General features: G+C 39.3%; 2 protein-coding genes across 2 annotated transcripts; one reads left to right on the forward strand and one right to left on the reverse strand.

Moving 5' to 3' along the window:
* Nucleotides 1–1695: 1695 nt before the first annotated feature.
* LOC308412646 (solute carrier family 22 member 13-like) lies at nucleotides 1696–9321 on the forward strand (the record flags this gene model as incomplete). The annotated part of the gene is made up of 10 exons (XM_080907161.1): nucleotides 1696–2070; nucleotides 2190–2293; nucleotides 5619–5773; nucleotides 6394–6562; nucleotides 6645–6765; nucleotides 7039–7133; nucleotides 7331–7545; nucleotides 7641–7749; nucleotides 7856–8062; nucleotides 8151–9321. 10 exons carry the CDS (start codon nucleotides 1696–1698, stop codon nucleotides 8209–8211), a joined length of 1611 nt encoding a protein of 536 aa, XP_080763287.1. The 3' UTR covers nucleotides 8212–9321.
* A 1427-nt stretch (nucleotides 9322–10748) lies between these two features.
* LOC308383435 (uncharacterized protein) lies at nucleotides 10749–21581 on the reverse strand. The gene is made up of 2 exons (XM_080861388.1): nucleotides 19463–21581; nucleotides 10749–19224 (listed from the first exon to the last, which is right to left on the reverse strand). Exons 1-2 carry the CDS (start codon nucleotides 19570–19572, stop codon nucleotides 16473–16475), a joined length of 2862 nt encoding a protein of 953 aa, XP_080717514.1. The 5' UTR covers nucleotides 19573–21581; the 3' UTR covers nucleotides 10749–16472.
* Between the last annotated feature and the right edge of the window lie 226 nt (nucleotides 21582–21807).

Below are 21807 nucleotides of genomic sequence, written 5' to 3' on the forward strand. Positions count from 1 at the left end.
CAAGTACTGGTGTTTATTCAAACACATCAAAACAAACACAAGTGTTCATTTCCAAGTATAGGATTATTTGCAATCGCCATAATGACTATATGGGTTACTTGGTCTGCAGTGAACATGCTTCCTCTGCCCCAGCATCTGGTCATCTAGCAATTCTGTAAAGTAACAATTTCAGTATTTTTACATCAATGGTATTGGTGTGTTTCTCATTGGCATATGGCAGTGCTACAAATCTTTGTGCGAAGTGACTGTACTCACCGATTCTCATTTCAAGATGTCCTTATGGTACTTGCTACAGTGTAGCGGCTCGAGTTAGGCTGGACCCGTTGGCCAGCTACCCTCAGGGTCATTCCACGGTTGATTACATGGTCCACTATTGTAGCTCTGATGTCATCAGCAATTCTATTTCTTACTCTTCCTACCCTTCCTCTCCCCCCCCCCCCCCCCCCCTCATCTTCCTCTTGCTCCTCCTTGTCCTTGTCGTCCTCTTCATCCTACTTCTTCACCTCCACGTCCTCTTCCTCGGCCTCCTCTACTTCTCACTCTTTCTGCTCCCTCCATTGTACTCCGCACACACAGCTTACCTGTATTATAGTGCTTAGGCTGATTGCAAAGTGAACTGATTATCTAAAAAAGTTTTCACATGTGAAAGTGTGCCAGACAGTTGGCAAATTAGTGTTAATGATAGCCATACATGTGTATACTTTTGCTAGGAGTGTGTTGGAAATTTGGTAATTGAGTGCTGTGCAGTGAATTGTGCCTACAGTTTTGCAAAGTGTGTGTTACAAAATTGCAAACTGAGTGCAAAGCAGTTTTTGTGCTTTTAGTTTTGCAGACTCAGTGAGTGGTTTTGCTATAAGTCTGAATAGTTTTAGAGATTGTGCTACAGGAATCACAGTTAGGGTTTAAGCATTCAGAAAAAACTGTAACAGTCACTGTTAGGTATTTTAGTACCATGGTAGCATTTACTGGATATTGTTTTATAGTGACATTATACAGGAAAACTCTGTCATTCAATAAGGCCCCTTTGTTTTAGTTATTTTTCTCTTTGACCCAAGAATTGATGTGTGAGAATCACAGGCTGGTACAAGGTTGAAATACCACAGAGATCACTCCCTCAGCTACATTAGTTTCTTAATCTTTTAGGAGACGCCTGTTGAGGCCAAATGGTTTGTTTCAGATTTCACTAATGTAAGAACTCTTTGTTTTGTGCCTTGAAAATATGTCGCTGAGATAATCACAATTGTAGCTGAACTGATACACTACACAAAGGATGCTTCTTCACCCAAGGGCAGGAAGACGCTGCCTTATCTTGGTCTGTACTGGTTTAAACTGATAAATCTGCTGTCTCATGAATTTTACCCTCTATATAAACTGTTGTACTTGTGAATAAAGTTGAGTCAATTTGGGAAGACAACCTGAAGCAGTCTCTGTTTTCTTGTTCTCCCAAGCTGCTCCCGAGCTCGTACTAACACGCTGAATGGCATGCTTGAATATTACTTGAGAATATATTTGACTGTGTTACAGACTAAGGGACATTCTCTGCTGATAGGTGAAGGTACATTCTCTGCTGATAGACGTCCACGCCTCGGAGGAAGCCGATCCACGGATTAGGCCTTGGAAACCGTTTCCTTCAGTCACTGTATGAGTCGGCGCTGCAGCTCTTTTGTTTTTCAGACTTTCACCATCAAGCTCAAAATGACAGACTTTGGAGAGATTCTAAGGAACATTGGGGAATTTGGATTATTCCAGAAGATCACTCTAATTGCACTTTGCTTTCCAAACTTTGTTCAGACTTTTCTCTTTGCCAGTTTTGTTTTCATCCAATCAGATCCAGACAGACACTGCAACACAGACTGGATCCTCAGTGCTGCTCCTAACCTGACCTCAGAGGAGCAGCTCAACCTGACCGTGCCTCGGGAGGAGGATGGGACCTTCAGCAAGTGTGAGATGTTTGTCCCAGTGAGCTGGGACATTGATACTATCAGAGAGTACAGACTCAATGAGACCACAGGGTGCCAGGATGGATGGGTGTATGGGAACATGCTCTATAAAGCCACCATAGTCACTGATGTAAGTGAAATTTGTTGTTCAGTAGATCTCTCACCTCCATGAAACATTACATTAATTATTTTGTTTGTCTGTTTTATTATTATTATTATTATTATTATTATTATTACAAATACTCACAGTTTGATCTAGTGTGTGGCCAGGCCAGCTTGGTGGAAGTGATTCAAGCAATGTTCATGGCTGGAGTTCTTGTTGGTTCTCTCGTATTTGGACCTTTTGCTGAATCGTAAGTGTGCTCCTTGCAGTAGTTCATTGTTCCAAAATACAGAAATACTTTAATACAATTTCACAGGGAATGAATAACTTTTGTCTTTCAGCACCTTTACAAAACAAATGTTTGCTTCTCTATCTTAGCAACAGCTAACCAAAGAATTTTTACAATTTTTCAAAGTTTAACAACAAATAGACGTGTGAAGAGTTTGCTGTACACACTCTTCAAGATTTCAACAAACTAAATGTTACCTAATAATTAGTCAGCATTAAAGATATATGTATCTCAAAATATAAAACTATATTTCTACAAACCCAATTCCAAAGAGTTGGGACAGTGTGTAAAATCTGAGTAGAAACAGAATGGAATATTTTTCAAATAAACCCATATTTTCCTGATGTGCTGATGTTAAATTAGACTTACAATGAAATCTGTATGAAGTCAGTATTCCATATGCGTTTCTATAGATCTTTAATGTAGTATGTTAAAGGGTTGCTTCCCTACATACATAACAAAACTGCAAATACAGTCATCTGAAAAGAGAGTTTTTAGAGGACTGTTGTGTAGTCTCTGTGCAGTCCTGTGAAAAAAATAACTTGCTTTGGCAGCAATTCCCCAGATTGATGCTGAGGGAAATCTAGGTGCACTCAAAAAAATGAAACTGGGTGGTTGTTACATTAACAAGATTCAAACTTGTTGTTTCTATGGTTAATGATTAAATCATGCAGGGTTTGCATGAAATTCAGCAACTTAATTTATTCTTGTTGAGATGACATAATACAATCTAGTTAGAGTGGTTAGTTGACTGAACTAACAAAATTCACAAGATCATACACGATTTCAAACCACAGGAAAATCACTGGGGTAATACAGTTTTTTCTGAATGCTTAAACCCTAACTGTGATTCCTGTAGCACAATCTCTAAAACTATTCAGACTTATAGCAAAACCACTCACTGAGTTTGCAAAACTAAAAGCACAAAAACTGCTTTGCACTCAGTTTGCAATTTTGTAACACACACTTTGCAAAACTGTAGGCACAATTCACTGCACAACACTCAATTACCAAATTTCCAACACACTCCTAGCAAAAGTATACACATGTATGGCTATCATTAACACTAACTTGCCAACTGTCTGGCACACTTTCACATGTCAAAACTTTTTTAGATAATTCGTTCACTTTGCAATCTGCCTAAGCACTATAATACAGGTAAGCTGTGTGTGCGGAGTACAATGGAGGGAGCAGAAAGAGTGAGAAGAAGAGGAGGCCGAGGAAGAGGACGTGGAGGTGAAGAAGTAGGATGAAGAGGACGACAAGGACAAGGAGGAACAAGAGGAAGATGAGGAGGGGGGAGAGGAAAATGAGGAGGGGGGAGAGGAAAATGAGGAGGGGGGAGAGGAAGGGTAGGAAGAGTAAGAAATAGAATTACTGATGACATCAGAGCTACAATAGTGGACCATGTAATCAACCGTGGAGTGACCCTGAGGGTAGCTGGCCAACGGGTCCAGCCTAACTCGAGCCGCTACACTGTAGCAAGTACCATAAGGACATCTTGAAATGAGAATCGGTTAGTTGTGTGCTTAGTAGATGATGGCTTGTGTGTACTGTTTGATACGGAAACACCATTTTTACGAAGGTGTGAAGAGTTAGTCTAGCTGTGTTTGCTTTTGCAAGAGAACTACAATGTTTTGATGATTGGGTGACAGGTTTTCTTATTTGTGTGAAGAGTTTTGCAAAATTAGCCAATAATTACAAAAAATGTGCTTAAGCAATCAGAAAAAACTGTAAGAGGCAGACAATCGTACACACACCACATATGTGCTGTTGCTATTTATTGTGGTTTAACCTGTCGAGGACAAAAACGTACAGAAAATTCTGTATCACGCCTTGTAATCATAACCTTCCTATTTTTGTAAGTCTCACTTCACAGCTTGGTGGCGCAGTGATTAACACTGTTGCCTCACACAGCAAGAAGGTCCTGGGTTCAAAACCACTATCTGGTCAAGTTTGCAGTGGGTTCTGCCTGGGTACTCTGGTTTCCTCCCACAGTTGAAAGTCATGCAGTTATTAGGGTCACATTAACTGGTGCTTCTTGTGTAAATGGTTGTCTGTCTCTATGTGATAGTGCAGTTGATTAACAGCACTTGCTATTTACCCTCCTCAGTGTTACTGAAACATGGGGTGTGGCTTTTCACAGGACTGCCCGTGAAAAAACTCTATTTTTACATGATTGCATTACTGTTATCTCTTTAATGGCACAACATTAACCCGCAGCTCTTGTGATCAGTGTTAGGAAGGTTACTTTTAAAATGTATTCCACTACAGATTACAGAATACATGCCCCAAAATGTATTTTGTAACATATTCCGTTGCGTTAGTCAATGAGAGTAACGTATTCTCAATACTTTGGATTACTTAATATATTATCAAGCGTTTTACAACTACATGAATGTACTATTGCTGTGTGATTTATTACTATTACTGAAGGTTACTTGCCATACAAACACCTAATTTTAAAAAATATTTCTTTCACATCATTATGCGGGCTGCATGTAGAGGTGACATGGGCCGCGAGATTGAGACACAGGCATTAGAGCCTCTTAATGCGTGTTTTGTTTGGGTTTCCACTGGCGTGGAGTTACCAACAAGAGAGAGGGGACAGCCTAACATATGAAACACGAAAAGACTGCCGTGTAATCCCTTTATTTCAACAAAGTAACTGTATTCTGAATACCACCTTTTAAAACGGTAACTGTAACAGAATACATCGATCGAGGACGCTGAAGATATCTACCTATTCGGAACCATGATAACAGGGTTCTTGCTGATCGGAGCTGGCTTGGCCCTGGCTTATTGGAGAAATAAGAGAGCGGAACCGGCTGTTCAAACCCCCCCAAGGCTGCCCGCTGGAATCGAAGCGATGGGACGAGGCGCGACCTCTCACAATGAACGTAATATGGTTAACACCTTGGAGATGCTTACAGCTGCTGTGAAGGCTCAAAACAACACCACTGAGCGTATGGGGGGATACATCAGAGAGAGGCCTGCTCAAAATGAGACCCTTGAGTTGGAACACATCGCGGAACGGATCACTGCAGTTGTGAGGTCTCAGAATCAAAAGAATGACAACACCACGGAACAGAAGTTTGATACCATCATGGGGAGGCTCGCGGCTCTCCCATTTCACTGCAGGGCAACCTGCTTGTGACAAATAAAGCTGATTCTGATTCTGATAAATACGTAACAGCGGGTCATGTATTCCGTTACTCCCCAACGCTGCTTGTGATTTACATAACAGAAGCTAATGTATCCCTGTGTGTTTGTCTTGGTGTTTCAGATTCGGCCGCAAACGAGCAACTCAGATTCCAGCAGTTCTGTTGTCTGTATTCACCGTGACAACAGCTCTCTGTCCCAACGTCTACTTATATTTAGTATCTCTGTTTCTGGTGGGATTTGGAGCTGGAGGATATCGAGTCAACAGCATCATACTATGTATGAAGAGTACACTAACTTTTTACATCTTCTGGACAAGGCTACAACTAACAGTAGTTTTCATTGTAAAATAATCTGCCAGTTGTTCTCTCAATGGCTAAGATGATGTTCTTATAATGTTTTAGAGGTCCAACAAGGCTGTACTGATCTGATATTTTCCATTCAAACTTTCTACTTCCACCTCTTACCATTTATTATTTTTATTGTTACTTTTATCTTACTGTTGCCTTTGTGACCGTTTTACATATTTACATTTACATAAGAGACAAAAGATAATCAGTTTCTAAACATAAAGATGTTGGACAAAGGACAAAGACACATTTATGTAATTTTGTGTCCACCTTTCTACAGGGGGTTTTGTCTTCAACTAAACACATACTTGAGAAACTCTTGGGTTGTTGTTGGTTGGTTTGGGTCATTATCCATTCACACTGAGATGTTCTGTCTGATTAGGTATTAAATAGCAATAGAAAAATATATGTACAGTCAGCCGAGATATTCATAGCAGCTGATGTGCAATGTTTTTACTTATTTTTGTTGTTATGTATTTATTTTGTTCCATTTGAGCTGAGGTCTTAATCTAAAATAAACAAACAATTAACATATTTTCCTTATTGCAGCCACTGAATGGATTGGGACGTCCAAAAGATCATGGGGAGCTTGTGTGACTCAGCTGTTTAGTGCAATTGGAGAGTGCGTCCTCGCTGGTATGATCTATGGCATCCGAAACTGGAGACTGGCTCAGCTGATCACAGCAGTTCCGCTTGCAGTGCTTATTATCTACATATGGTGTGTATTTCACTCTATTTATTGAGTTATTTATACATTTCAAAATGTCTGTTTGTTTGAAGTTCAATTTTCTTCCTATCAGGTTTATTCCAGAGTCAGCCAGGTGGCTGTTAAGCAGAGGCAGAAAAGAAGAAGCCAAACAGCTCATTGTCAAAGCAGCAGCCATTAACAAACACCCTGTGTCAGAGTCTCTTCTGGACAAGGTAGTGAATCACATTCATCAGGGGAGGAGTTTTCAAGAACATCGATGACACCTGTAAAATAGCTGTTTATTTGTTATGTTTACTATTCAACATATTCATGACAAGAGATGTATTAGCCCTGCAATAGAATGGGGACCTGGTCAGGGTGTCTCTCACTGTATGTAATGTCAACCCTGAACTGGAACTGGAAAAAACTAGACTGATGGATTCATTTCAAGTCCTTTTTCTTAATTTGCTATGATGGTGTTACAGCAAGCGTGACTTCTCCCACAGATTGAAGTGAATAACTCTGTGAATAACAGAGGAATAAAAATCCTCTTCAGATCATCACTGCTGACCAGATATTTCTTTATTATAATACTGTCATGGTAAGTTCAACATCTATAGTGAGGTTAATACATTAAAAGGGAAATATTTCAATGCAAAAACATGTTGCTGTTTTTAAATGCTAAGATTGGCAATTTGATGTTTTGATGATTAAATGGCCATTCATAAATGTGTTATAAATGGTTCATGATACAGGACTTTTGTGTCTGATTAAATGTGTTTCTCTTCTCTTTTAAAGGTTTTCCGTGAATCTTTCCATCTACAGTTTGTACTTAGACATGCAAAACTTTGGTTTGAGCATCTTTGTAACCCAACTGGTTTATGGTGTTTTTGAAGTACCATCTGTTTTACTCTCCATGTGGCTGCTGGAGATTTTGGGGAGGAAAATATTATTCATAGCAACCCTTCTGATCGGAGGAGTCTCTTCCATACTTATCCTCGCTGTTCCTGATGGTAAAAGCTTTGTTATATCGCAAAATACATTTTATTTTTGTCTGATTATCATGTTTACGTTCACTTTTATTAATTATTTATTTCCTTTATGTCAGGTTACGCCATTGCTGTCACATCTTTAGCTGTTGCGTCTCGTTTTTTCTTGATATGGGCTGGCTCTGTTTGTATGGTCTTTATGCAGGAGTTGTTTCCAACATCGGTTAGGTAAGCAGTCACAGTTTTTATTCATGTTTGTGAACAATACCCTGACTTGTGTGAAAAGAACACACGGGAGGAATTAGTGAGTATACCATTTGTCTTCCTGTTTCAGACAAACAGCCACAGCTTTAGGATCCATATCAGCAAGATTAGGTGGATTACTGGCTCCACTGCTGAACTTGTTGGCCATGTACCACTCGGTCATACCCATCACAGTCTTCAGCTGCCTTACGTTGATAGGTGGATTTCTCGGCTTCTTGCTTCCCGAAACCAAAAGAAAAGAGCTTCCTGAGACGACTGAAGAGGCTGAGCGCAATGGGTATCAGTGTTTAACTACTGCAGCATTTCAAACATGTTATTTTGTCAGTCATCATTTTTTTCATCTGTTTCTGCTTTATATCTTTCAGACAAGTTAGTTCCACAAGAAGAACAACTACCAGTCCACATTCATATTCAACCAAGATGTAGATGTTTGTGTACTGACTTTGTTTTGTATTGAGTTTTTAACTCTTTCTACAAATATACCAAAATAATTATATGTTTTTAATTCAAATATGTGGGGATTCTAACACAGGAAACTCTAAAAAGACAGGACACAGACAGATAAGAGAAATCACAACCACGGACAAACAAGGCTGGGACATATATACACAGGTGGGTGATAAGGGTAGTGGAAACAGCTGGGGAACACACTAGGAACAAATTAGGCTTGACGAGGCAGAGGAAGCAAAACTCAACATAATGCAGAGACCACGGCTAACAAAATAAAACAGGAAGTGACAAACACGGAACAGAGACAAAGAACAAAAAACAGAAGATGTGAGCTTGACACAGACAAACAGGGAAAGACATGACAACATACAGGAGACAGACATACACACAGATGAGACAGGGAACAACTGGACACGAAAGGGGACTAACTAAATCAGGAGAGGGACTAAGAATTAGAACCATGGATAACTAAACTAGGGAGTGAGATTATGACAGAGCATCACTGCACTGTCGAGATCATCAATATCCTCAAATTTGAAGACACGTATTCTACTAATTAATCCATGATTCATAATAATCTGATCCCTTTATCATTCCTTGCTTTATTCTGCAGCAGATACACTGTAATAGTGTTTGCTTTGTATGTTTCTCCGTACCTCCACAGAGTTGTATTGTATGGACCAACTGTGAAACAATACCGTTATTGTATTAATGATTTTTGATATAAGAGATCTCTTAGTTTTATATAATGCAAGCATTTAGATACAGTCTTATATGAGCTTTTTAACGATTTGGCATCAGTTTATGGACTTACTTTATTATAACTTTGTTCATCATAATTATAAATTAATTTTTTCTAAGCACTACATGTTTTTTATGTTATAATTTAGTGATAAATTATTGACTTTCAATCTTTTCTGTAAAGGCATTGTTTGCAAACAGTTTAACATTAAATCCAAAAATACTCTTCAGTGAAAGTAGAGTGTGGCATCACCTGAGACTGGCACCTAAACTATCTGGCACGTTCGTGCAAAGTCATAATTTCATTCTGATGTAATTTAAATATAAATATAAAAAAGATTTAACACCAAATTTAAATTTCATGGGCGGCATGTTATATAACACAAATCCAGTTGTTTCCCACAAATAAAAGAAATGAAACAAAGAAACAAAAAATTGCTTCTGTGTTAATACTTTTTTTCAAATGTGATAAAATAAAATAAAGTAAAAGCGGTCGACTGCTCTCTCTCCATACCTCCAATCTGTTCTTTCACATCGAGTTTATTTCAACCTGCACTGACTATCACAACTCTTCACACACACTAAGTTACTTTAGTGCACCATACTGTGTAATACACTTTATAGTGTAATACTGAGCCTTTTCTGTTTTTGCTTTGAAATATTTTACTTTGTTATATAAGACAAGATAAGATAAGACAAGACACATGCTCAATAAAGCAAGAGAATAAAGCAAGAGGAATAAAGATATACAATAATATACTATAAGAATTGTAGGATAAGGTAATATACAGTAGGATAGTGCAAATATAGTATCAAAATAACTCTAACAAGTAATGATGTAACTATATCAGGTAAAACAAAAGAAGAGTTGGACAGCCTTATTGCCATGGGTAGAAAGGATTTCCTGTGGCGGTCAGTTCTGCATTTAGGGGCGATGAGTCTTTTGCTGCGTGTGCTCCGATGGTCCATCATGGAGGCGTGCATGGGATGGAAGGGGTTGTCCATGACACAGAGAAGCTTTTTTAGTATTCTCCTCTCAGACACCTCCACCTGGTTCTCCAGTCTGACACGCAGGACAGAACCAGCCTTTATAATCAGATTGTTCAGCCTGTTGGCATCAGCTGCCCCGGCACAAAGAACACAGCGCTGTTTACCACAGAGTGATAGAACATGGTCAGCATTTCCCACAAACGTTGAAAGACCTGAGCCACCTCAGTAGGAACAGCCGACTCTGCCCTTTCTTAAAGACAGCACTGGTGTTCTTGGACCAGTCCAGTTTACAGTCAATGTGTACCCACCACGTCAGCCCCTCTGATGGTGACAGGGGGAGGAGGAGGAGCATGCCTCCTGAAGTCCATGATCAGTTCCTTTGTCTTTGTGATGTTAAGTTGTAGATGGTTTAGCTCACACCACTCAACAAAGCTGTCCACCACACTCCTCCTGTCCCTGATACAGCCCACAGTGGCAGTGTATGGTACACACAATATATTATCCATACATGCATTTTCTTAACCACTTTTTCAATTTAGACTAGCAGGGGGGCTGTTACAGCACACTCTGAAAAGTTCACCAGTCTATTACAGGAGCAATACATAGAGACAGATAACCATTCACACCATAGGCATGAACCTAACATGCATATTTTTGGACTGTGGGGGGAAGCTGGAGCATGGCTGGCACAGCTGCAGACCTCACCGTCTCAGCACTAGATCCTGGTTTGAAAAATGGTCTGCTTCATAGGCACGAAGAAACCAAACTAGCACAGCTTCACAGACAGGAACACAGCTCCTCCCCTCATTAACAGCTGAAGTAGTTAACATTCAGAACTGTCATGTATAAGGGTGTACGAGGAACGAGAGGGGCCAAATGCAGACACACTCAGCAGACCATGGTGAACTGAAAGTGAGCCTTACATAACACACAAGAAAGGAAATTGAAAACTATCATCTACTGAAAAGTAAACGTGGAACAACACAAGGGCTAGGAACACTGGACCGAGGAGACATCTAGGAGGGATGGTGACTCAACATCCTGACAGTGAACATGGGAGAAAAAAACAATACATACACAAAAAGGTGATTAGGGAAGATGTTTATTTTAATGAGACATGGGAAGTAAAACAGATCATAACGCACACGAGATGGGGGACTGTCACAATAAAACAGGAGGTGACAGAATACTGAAACCAGGATGTGATACACAAACTTGACAGACAAAAGAGCAACAGACACGAGGATCGAACACTAGGGGAGAGCTGAGCTCTAGAGCAATTTGCGAGAGAGAGAACAAGACTAAACACATAAATGGGATGAGTAGAAGAAATAATACAAACATTACACATCCCAAATATCTCATAATACATAAAGAAAAACTGGAAAGCCCCCAAAATCTCAAAACACTGGGTCAACTGACCCAGGACTGTGACAATAACACTAAACAGCACTTTAGTAGGAATTTCAGGTGTCAGTAAAGCTCCCGTCTCAACAACATTCAAGCATTAAACAATTATCAAGAATGTTAATCTGGCTGTCGCACACGCTAATAGTAGACCTTTAACTATTAGGAATTAACCAATAGGCACATTATCAACCTGTCACTAACATAGCAGCTGCCGGACTGCGGGATGCTTGTGAGATATTGAGATGCCGCAGAGCAGATTAAGTACGGGTGAAGAACCGAGCAGGTTTGTGGTTGTGCAGAGCAGCCGCGGAAACTGAGAGCCCAGAGTGTGAAGACGTAATACAAGCAAATAAAAAGTGAAATCCAGAGCAGAATCAGACCTGCCTAGAAGAATTAGAAGAGCTGGAGACTGAGGCGGAGCCGTGTGAGTCGTGGATAAAAAACAGGCTGCAGGCAGATGTGGAATGTGGAAAATGAACTTTAACTTTTCTCCTTTCACAGTAATTTATTAAAATGTCATCTATAGTGATGTCTTTATATCACTATAACTAATGGTCATTAATGAAATTGTCTAAATAATATGTAAAATGTATAAACCATCTAAATGTTTCTCTCACAAAACGCTACGTCCAGATGAACAGAATCAACTTTTGGAGATTTACTTACCTGGATGATTGAGAATGCATCAAGACCATCTAAACTTAACTGATCTTAAATTCTTATTTTATTAAATCTTCGAACATTCGTTGAAAATTAACAACTTGTTTTAAATATGACTTCTTCACCATAACTTTTGTTCTTGTGGGATGGGGTAAAACGTTTTCCAGTGGTATCAAAAATGGTATAATTTACCTGGTAATTCATATTTTAGTATCGTGACAATCCCACTACAGAACACACAAAGATCTCTCCCTCTTGGCTGTTTAAGGGCCGGTGCTGTCACGCTTCAAATGCATGCATCATTCCTCTCCACAACTCATAACCCAGTGCTTTAAAGAAACCTTATAAGTTGACATCTACAATGAGAAAATGGAGATAAGCAGGCAAATAATATGAATTAACATGATGGTTCAGGTTGTTTTTCCTTCCCTTTTTTCTGAATGACGACTTGCATGCATCTTTTCACTGCAGCAACTTAAGGATAGCTATAGCCTACACTTTATTTATTCAGAAAACAAAGTGTAGTAAAATAAACACAAATATGATAGTACTTAACAACATGAAAGTTGCATGGTGTCACCATAGTGACCTGCTGCGATGTGTAAGACAGTTCTAGAATTCTGCTTCAATCATAACAAACTTCATTTGTGCAGGAGAAACAACCATTTTCATCTTGACCTTTTAGCTAAGTGCTCACATTGTATTTGACCATTTTTGCTATACTCAGCAACAACATTTTAATGGAGGAAAGTATTGGAGTCTACAAACCTACTGGGGTATGTGAGAGTCTTTAATTTTACTGCATTTGAACAGTATGAAGAATTTGGTGTATTTTTAAAAAATACAATGAATCAAGTTAACTAATAATGAGTAACTTCTTGTTTCTTTGACAGGTGTTGTTTGACACACCTGAGTACAACACAGCTTTAAAGACCTGCTGGCACCCTCAAAGCTACAAGACTCAGGTAAGAACCAACTGGCGTAAAATATCTGGTAAATTTTGATTTTTTTTTAGTGCTCATGATTAAATGTCTCTTTATTTTTAGATTGCAGTGATGATGGCATTCCTTGGACTTCAGCAGGAAAATCAGATACCACCTCATATAACTGCTGAAGATATGATCAACCTTTTAATGGAGGAGAACAAAAAAACACTGAGAGAGCGGTGAGTTACTGTGACACCAACAGACCATAGATGAACGTCTGTTTGTGATGATGCTGAGATAAAACCTGCTTTGTGTCCATTTTAAGACTTTGGGAGTTTGACATTGAGAAATTGGAAGAAAATGAAACCAAAGGTCTTCTGAAACTGGTAAGACAAGAAAACTGATGGACCTTATAGTAATTTGTAGATTTTTAAAAAGAATTTTCATTAACAACAGAAATGCACTTTATATGTGTTTTTCTTCTTTTGTTTTGTTTTGATTTGATTTGTTTCAGGTGTGGGCAGTGAACATTATTAATAAAATGAAGGACATTGAGCTACAGGCTCGGCTGCTCCTCAAATATCCAGAGGCCATACCTCCCAAATTTCAGTGAGTCCCATTTGACATACAGTTATGTAAAATTCAGCTACAGTGTCTCAATATATCTGAATACTTATAACTTTAATCTACAGAACGCCTAAACTCCTCAGCATGTTCAACAAATACCTTGAGATCCTTAAAGAGAAGCTGCAGGAAACACAGACCTCCAGACTGCTAAGCCCCCAAGAAGTAGGGATAGAGGTAGTTCCCAGAGTCCTGCAAGGCTTCTGGGAGCATCCTCCTTACCCCCTTTTGAACCTGGCATCTCAGAGTCTGAGCGAGCTCTCCACCTGTGTTACGAAAGCCACTCTGGATCAACTCTCCAACACTCCCAGAGCAAAGGAAAGCAAGGCCATCTTCTCTCGCTCCATGCAAGATGACATGGTCCAAACCATCTTGGCAGAAATTAGAGAGAAACACCCAGACGACACTGTGCTCAGCAACACTGCAAACCACACTACCCTGCTCACTACAATCGCTGGTGTAGCAACAAACCACATTTGTAAGATCTTGCAGCCCCAGATCCCCAACGAGCCAGTTCATCACACACAAGCTGCTCAATGCCCAACAAGAGATCAGTACGACTTAAACATTACTGGAACTGAGGAAGAATCAACAAGTCCAGAAATTAACGATGACATGGTAACACCAGGTTCTCTATCAGCCTCTGCTGAATCTCCATTTTTGTCTGAGGTTCAAGCCAGTGAGGAACACCCTTCAGAAACATCATCCATGTGTGAACCACTTATACCAGTTACCAATACTGCAGAGAGCTGTGAAGACCTTAAAACCAAGAAGAAAGAAAAAGGTTTCCTCCAAAAACTCTTCAAAGCTCTGTGCTGTTTCTGTTTCTGCGTCAGTCTCCCAGCAACTGACTGATTGTCTTTAAGACTCCTATCACCCCTTCTCTTTATTTTTTCTCTGTATCAAAAAGCAAACAAGAACAAAGAGTTTTCAATAAAGTTTCACGTTGCTTCATGTCTGCTACTCTGGAAATTCTTTGTTTTGTTAGGATCAAGAAAAAAATCAGCTCACAACAGGACCGCAGTGTTCAAGTGAGTAGGGGAGCAGCTACACTCTGCAAAGCTGATCCTCAGCAGTCTGTTTAGGAACAGAGCTGTACTGGTCAGACATAAAACTGTCAGCATTAAGGGATTCATTACAAAAACTGCCATTTTAGCTAAAGATTCATGTTTTATAACTTATAAAGTTTCATTCATTAATGGTTAGTCATTGAACAGAATGCGTGAAACAGATGCCTGTTATGGAGTCACAATATATTTCAGTGAGTGCATTATTTCAAAAATCTGTAAAATCAAAATCTTCAAATAGGGAAAACGGAGTACCTGGTTGGGTAATTGCAAATATTTGAAAATATGAAAGCAAGGAGAACTATGCAGAAGTTGGTATCGGGAAAAGACACACGTTCTCGTAGCTTTCCAAAAGATTTGATTTTCAGATAAATTATTTTAAGAGCCGCTCTATGGAGGTGCCAGTTTTTACAGAAATGTTACATTTGCATAGAACTTTAGGTTCAGAACAATGTGTCATTTGAACAAGGACACTTTCTCAAATCATCAATTTGACTATCTTAGTTTTTTAATCGATGATATAGAATTCCAAGCACCATCGGAGTGTTTGTTCCCACCGTCAAGCATGAAGGGCAAGAGCTGTATTTATAGCTCTCCACCCTTGACGCCCTTTATTACCATATTGCAATCATAAAGGGATGGGCATGGACAATGTTCCATACACAGTTAGGCTGCGGGATTTCAACAATGCTCAGGTGTTACTAAGGGGCGCGATTTTAACACCAGCAGCTTGAACTGTTGCTGGAAGGCAGGATGGATCCATGCTTTCATGCTGTTTACACCAAGCTCTGACCCAGTCACAGCAGAAATGAAAACTCTCTCTGTCAGACCGTTTTCTGTAAATCCATGAGATGATTTTGTAGCAGTTTGAAATACACAGAAAACTGTCTGGCGCCAACAACCGTGTTGTGTGTAAAATCACTCAAAGGTTTCCCATCCTGATTCTCAGTTTGAACTTCAGCAGGAAGTCTCAGCCTATGTGACTAAATGCATTGAGTTTTTGTCATGTGATTGGCTTATCAGATAATGAGGAGCTCAACAGGTGTACCCAGTGAAGTGGTTGTGAGTGTAGAACACATAAAGCAGAAAGAGACCCAAGACACAGCTCAAGAAAACATTTTTAGGTTATTTAAATTTATTAATGAATCACATTGTATTTAAGTGTCATCCTGAGAAAACATTAAAAAGGTTGTTTTATTAATTTTAATAATTCATAATTAAATTTTCACATTAGCATATTGACAACACTCACTACAGACAACAGAAAATCTCATCTACAATCTTCTTTAAATGTTATATTTTACTTTTCATACAGTATTTATTAATAAAACATGTCACTGCACATCAATTTATTCATTGAATGTAGTTTTTGCCCTTGTAAAATGTAATAAAATGCATGCATTTTGCAGATGTAATGTGAAGATGTGCTATTTACCATAAAGTTTTAACTTTTACAATATTTGATGCAGTTTTCTGAATAAAATGTAATTTGAATTTAAACATAATCAGTTATACTTTTTTTTTTTTAAACGTCAAGTGCTTAATTATATACATGTGTGTGAAAAAGTGTTTATTTTATTTCTATTAGTAGTAGCGGTGGCAGTCGTAAGAGCAAATTAAAATCACTCAACAAAAGAATAAGTTGAAACAGGTTAACCGATCTGAACACCCTCCTCTCCCTGAGCTTAATTGTTCTGGCCTGAATGCCAAGTACAACCAGCTCCATAAAAGGGTGGCACCCAATGCTGAAGAGAGACAAAGTAAGACGTCCACATATGCAAAGGTAGGCTGAGCTGGAGTTACTATAACACTCATCTCTTTAACCCAACAAATCATCCATCCAGCTACTGTTCTCTGATTTTTGCTCAGTATTGTTTTCTTCAGATGCTAACAAGCTATCAGCTAATACATTTGCACCACCTGGCTCAGACACTGGCAGTAGTTGTGCTTCTGATCCAAAAATATCATCAGCAAAAAGGTCCATCTGAGCTGAAGGTGCAACAACAGAGGATGCTTCAGAGCCGAGCAAATCATTCAGTGAACTCTGAGCAGCCTGACCGCTTGGTAGACCTGTGAACCCATCTGCACTGTTTGAGACATTGCTGCTTCCAAAGATGTCATCAGGGAAAGCAGTTCCTCCATGATCGAGCACATTAACCGGAGGAGGCTGATTGAAGAGATCATCATTAGAGCTGAATATGTCAAAGTCCTGTTCACTTGTCTGCTTCTCACTGCCAAAAGGATCCAAGGATTGACTAACATCTTGGCTTATAGGTGTTGAGTCAGGGATGGTGAGTTGATCTGACATGCCAATGATTGCTTCATTTTCAGATGATATTGGTCCAGAGTCAACCAGGCTGGAGCTTTGAGTAGAAGCAGGTTCAAGCAAAGCTGTGTCAGTCATAGAAGTTGAAAATGTGCTGGGGGTGTCAGGCAGACCAAAGAAATCAGAGGAATCTTGTGCACTGTTGTGGATGAGATCAAAAAGCATTCCACTGCTCAAGCTCCCTCCTCCTTCAACCGGTGGGTCATGTTTGTTCAGCTGTTGGGCAGATTCATCTGTTTTTATCTCTGTGGCCAGTGGGTCAGCAAAGGGTGACGTGACACTATCTCCAAAAACGTCATTTAATGCATCATCACCTTTCTCAGGTATTAACTCACTGTTTGATTGCCCATGCGGTGTGCTCAGTAATTGTGCTGCAGGGTCAAGATCTTTAGACTCTATTTCCAGATCAGAGACGGGCAGGTTTGTAGCCTCACTGCTCTGTGAATGAGATTCTTGATCACCAGTTAGAATTGCATCCGTTTGCGCTATGGATGTTAAATCATCACCTGTCTCACTACTTATCATGGACAGGCTGGAAGGTTCTGAAGATCTACAGTCATTATTAAGTGCATCAGGCTTGGCGGACTGTAACTTGTCCGTGATGTCGCTCTGAAGCGCTTGTTCTTGAGGAGGGACTTTAGATGGGTCTTCTTTTTTTTGTGCATCTTTTGTAACAGAGCCTTTTTCATTCTCTGTTTTTTTGTCATCAACATGAGTTTCATCCCTTCGCTTGTCCTGAGCAGCTGATTTTGTGATGTCCTCAGCCTTCTCTGCGGATGACTGAAGTAGCCTTCCTAAGAGTCCACTGCTAGGTTTGACATCTGCTTTCCTGGCATCCTTTTGTTCTGCTTTGTTTGTTTTGTCATTTCCACTCGATGTGAAGAGTTTTGACAAGGGGCTCTTTCCTTTGGACCAGGATCCCAGTTTGCCTTTGGCCTTTTCAGCCTGTTTGTCAGAGCCTTTCAGAGAATTTGTTCTCCCAACAGGCTTCTTCTGATCACCACCTTCTTCATGAACCTTTTCAGGCTGATTTTTACTTTTTTCAAGACTGACTTCCTCTCCATTCACGGGTCCTGCAGGACTTTGTGCTGTGTCAGCATTTTCTGATTCATGCTCGCTAACAGGGTTCCCTGGACTGACATCCAGTTTCTCAGAAGGCTCTTTTTGTGTCATGATGTCTTGAGTTGAAGTGAAAGCTTCAGTAAGACTTTGGGTGATGAGTGAGTCATTAACCTTGTGCACATCCCCGTTCAGAGTTGCAATATCATTCTGCGGAGTTTTGAAACTGTTCCCTACGTTCGCATCATGCTCTTGGTTTGACATATTGGCTGTTTCTTCACGGTGCTTATATTCAGGGATTTCAAGGTACATCTCACTCTTTCTATTTTCTTCGCTGGATTCAGATGCCAAATCGTCGAGTATAGTGTTTTCCCTCACGTCTGTTCCATCATTGGTTTTATTTATTTGTTCAGACTGATCTGCGACCATTTCATTTTCTGTACCTGAGCTCAGCTGAGAGGATCGGTCGTATCGAGCGACATCAATATTTGGGGCAAACCTTACGGATTTCCGAGCTTTATTTGGAGAAGTGTCCAGCCTGTTGGCCACTGGGCTGTGGTTTGCTTTTGAGGTGGGGGCCACATTTGTGTGAACTGTTTTTTGATTCGTGACAGAAATTCTCGCTTCTGAGTGGTTAGTTTGGACAGGACTGACTGGTTTTGTTTTCTCTGAGGGAAACTTCTCAGCTGAGATAAAGCTTGCTGTTGTAGACTGTTCCTTCCCCCTCTTATCTCTCATTCCTTCTCTGTTACTGAGCCTGTCGCTTTTCCAATGCTCTGAAAAGCTCATGCTAACTGCACCTGCTCTGCTGATGTCAGAGATTTTATTTTTCAGAGCTGGTTCATATGTTCGCTGCGGAGAATTCTTCTTCTCTGGTGGCCAGCTCATTTTTAGTTTACCTTTAACATCAGCAACACTTTTATCTCCCGACGCTCTCAGGGATGACTTTGTGGCAAACGCTTCAGCAGAAGCCTCTCTGCAGCCATTAGAAATGTTTAACTTGTTCTTTGACATTTTGGGAGTGGGCTTAGCATCTGGCTCATCTGTCCCTTTATTTTTATCAAGCCAGCGGTCTTTGTGTTGCTTGTGACCGAAGCCCTCGTCATAATTTCCTTTTCTTTTAAAAAGCTGATTGTAGTGAGAAATGCAGTAGAATTCACCATAAAGAGAAGAATAGTTGTGTGTGCTGCAATGAAATGAAAAAGCCCAAATATAAAATCAGATCTAATTTTGTTTCTCTCACATTATTGATTTGTTGTGCTAGATCAGCTTGTGTGAATGATTTATTCATTGATATTGAGGATTTATTTCATGTATGTGTTTCATTTATTAATGCAAATACTAAATCTTTTCATCTTGGTAGTTTTGATTGGGTTCTATATGATAAATATTCCAATTTCTATAATTTTGTTCTAACATCTCACCTGAGCTTCTTCTTACAGTGTTTACAGCAGAAACAGTTGTAGTGCAGAATAAGTTTATTAGCCACCATTTTCTCCATTGGGTAGACTGGTGTCAAACAGGCAGAACACATTTCCTTGGCAGGCGGCTGGAACTACGATGATGAAAACAAACTTAGTTTAAGGTTAATTTGTCTTGTAGGTTTGACATGACAGGATCTTTTCTGTAATGTTTTACAAATGCAGCCACCTGTAGTGGAGAGATCTATGATCTACAATTATGTGTACTTTTTTAAAATAATAAGTTAGAAGAAACGCACAGGAATTACTTACAACTCACATCTAAGATGTTTTAAGGTGTACTCCTAATGTCGCATGACCACTGACAAGTTTGATTCCTGGTATTTAGCAATTACATAACTAGATAATGTCACATTTATGAGGTATTCAACTTTAGGTAAAAACAGCAACAGTGAGGCTTTCAGATGTGTTTGATGTTTGCAAAATCCTGTATTTTCAAACCAACTAACAACAGGAGAAGAAAAGAGAGGTATTTTGAAATGAAGGTCTGGAGCAAAAGTAGAGAAAACGTGACCAAAACAGAAACTGACATTTTAAAAAGCATAGCGGTGGTGTGATTTCTCATCATAGATCCATTACAACTGTGCAACATCTGACTCCAGGTTTCCTTTAAAAGGCAATTTATGAAGTAAATTGGTGAAGAAATACTCTTTGTAGAATTTACTTAAGTAACTTAGGAGTATTGTGTGAATTATTGGTTGTGCACCAATGTACTACTGTTTCATATATTAGCCTAGAGATTGGATATTCATTCAAACTAAATACCACTGGATTTTTAAAAAGGAGTCAATTTTATATTTGTGGTTTACAAGTTAATGGGCTTTGGGAGCCACGGGGACATTTTCCATTGCCGTAAAAAAAAAAATGGCAGCAAGGCGTAGTGGCTGCGCCATTTCATCTCTGTTTATATACAGTTAAGTGACAATTTTGCTGGGCAAAATATTTAAACAACAAATTAAGAGTTGTAGAATAATCAAGCCATGTCTCAGCCACACAAAGATTTTAGATTCATTTAAGTTTTTGCTTGATTTTCTTTTTACCCCTTTAAAAAAAAATTGTCATTACTGAATTGCATTTTGCCTGGCATCTCCACCAAGACAAGATCTCAAATCAGCAGGGACATTTAACTTTAGAGATTCTACATTTTATTATCATCACTTTGATTTCGGGCCAAGCAAAGTCGATATACACGGAATTGAGTTATAAATTCTGTGTGCAGAGATGGGCAGTAACGCGTTACTTGTAACGTGTTACTGTAATCTGATTACTTTTTTCGAGTAACGAGTAAAATAAGGGATTACTATTGCAAAAACGGTAATTAGATTACCGTTACTTTCCCATAGGAACACTGCGTTACTGCGTTACTAAAACCATGATTTTTTGCGAGAATGTCTCACGACAGTGACGTAAGCGAGTGCGCCGTTAGTGACAACAGCTGTGTGCAGATCAACAATGGATCACATATCGATTGTGGGAGAGAGTATGAGCGTGCAGCGTTTAAAGCGTGGAAGTACTGACCTTACTTTGAGTTTGATTCCATAAAAAGTGACAAAAACATTAGCGTCCGTTGTGCGTGGGAAAAAAAAATTCTTTTTACAGCGAAAAAAAACCCTAAACTTCCGAGCAAGCACCGAGTGCGCAACGACGTAATGGGAAATTCACAGAGAAACTCGCGGATTCTCCAACTGACCGCGGCACACCTGCACCAGGGTAAACCTCCGCCTACCGCAGTGCTTTTTAATAGGTGAAAATAGAGCAACAGGACCGCTGAGTCTTTGACTTTATTTATGTTCTGCTGTGTTTTACTTGCATCTATTTGAAAGAGTGTGTGTGTAAACACAAAAAATATTTTTATTTTATGTGCTGGAATGTGCAGAAAATAGCTTTAAATGTTAAACTAATTTATTCAACTCAGAGAATGTTGCATATAATTAAATTTTTGCTTGATGCATAAAGTTAAAAGATTAAAACTAACAAAACAAGTTAAAAAAATAGATTTTTCCATTTGATTACATTGTGTATGATGGATTATGTAGAAAAAGTAGAATTGGGCTGAAAGATCTATTGCTTTATCACCTATTCAGGTTGTAAATCGTGTTTTTAAAAAGTAACTAAGTAACTAAGTAATTAATTACTTTTGAAAATAAGTAATCAGTAAAGTAACGGGATTGCTTTTTTGGGAAGTAATCAGTAATTAGTTACTGATTACTTTTTTCAAGTAACTTGACCAACACTGTCTGTGTGTGAGCTAATCTACTTATAGTATGCTGAAAAGTAGCATCAGTGGT

Source organism: Rhamphochromis sp. 'chilingali' (genome assembly GCF_963969265.1).
Source record: "Rhamphochromis sp. 'chilingali' genome assembly, chromosome: 16".
NCBI classification, from domain to species: domain Eukaryota; kingdom Metazoa; phylum Chordata; class Actinopteri; order Cichliformes; family Cichlidae; genus Rhamphochromis; species Rhamphochromis sp. 'chilingali'.

Excerpts from the sequence above, each read along its gene's own strand:
- LOC308383435 (XM_080861388.1), bottom strand. The coding sequence starts at position 19,572 with ATGTGTTCTGCCTGTTTGACACCAGTCTACCCAATGGAGAAAATGGTG. Across the intron at positions 19,225-19,462 it reads CACTGTAAGAAGAAGCTCAG|CACACACAACTATTCTTCTC; the intron begins GTGAGATGTTAG and ends ATTTCATTGCAG.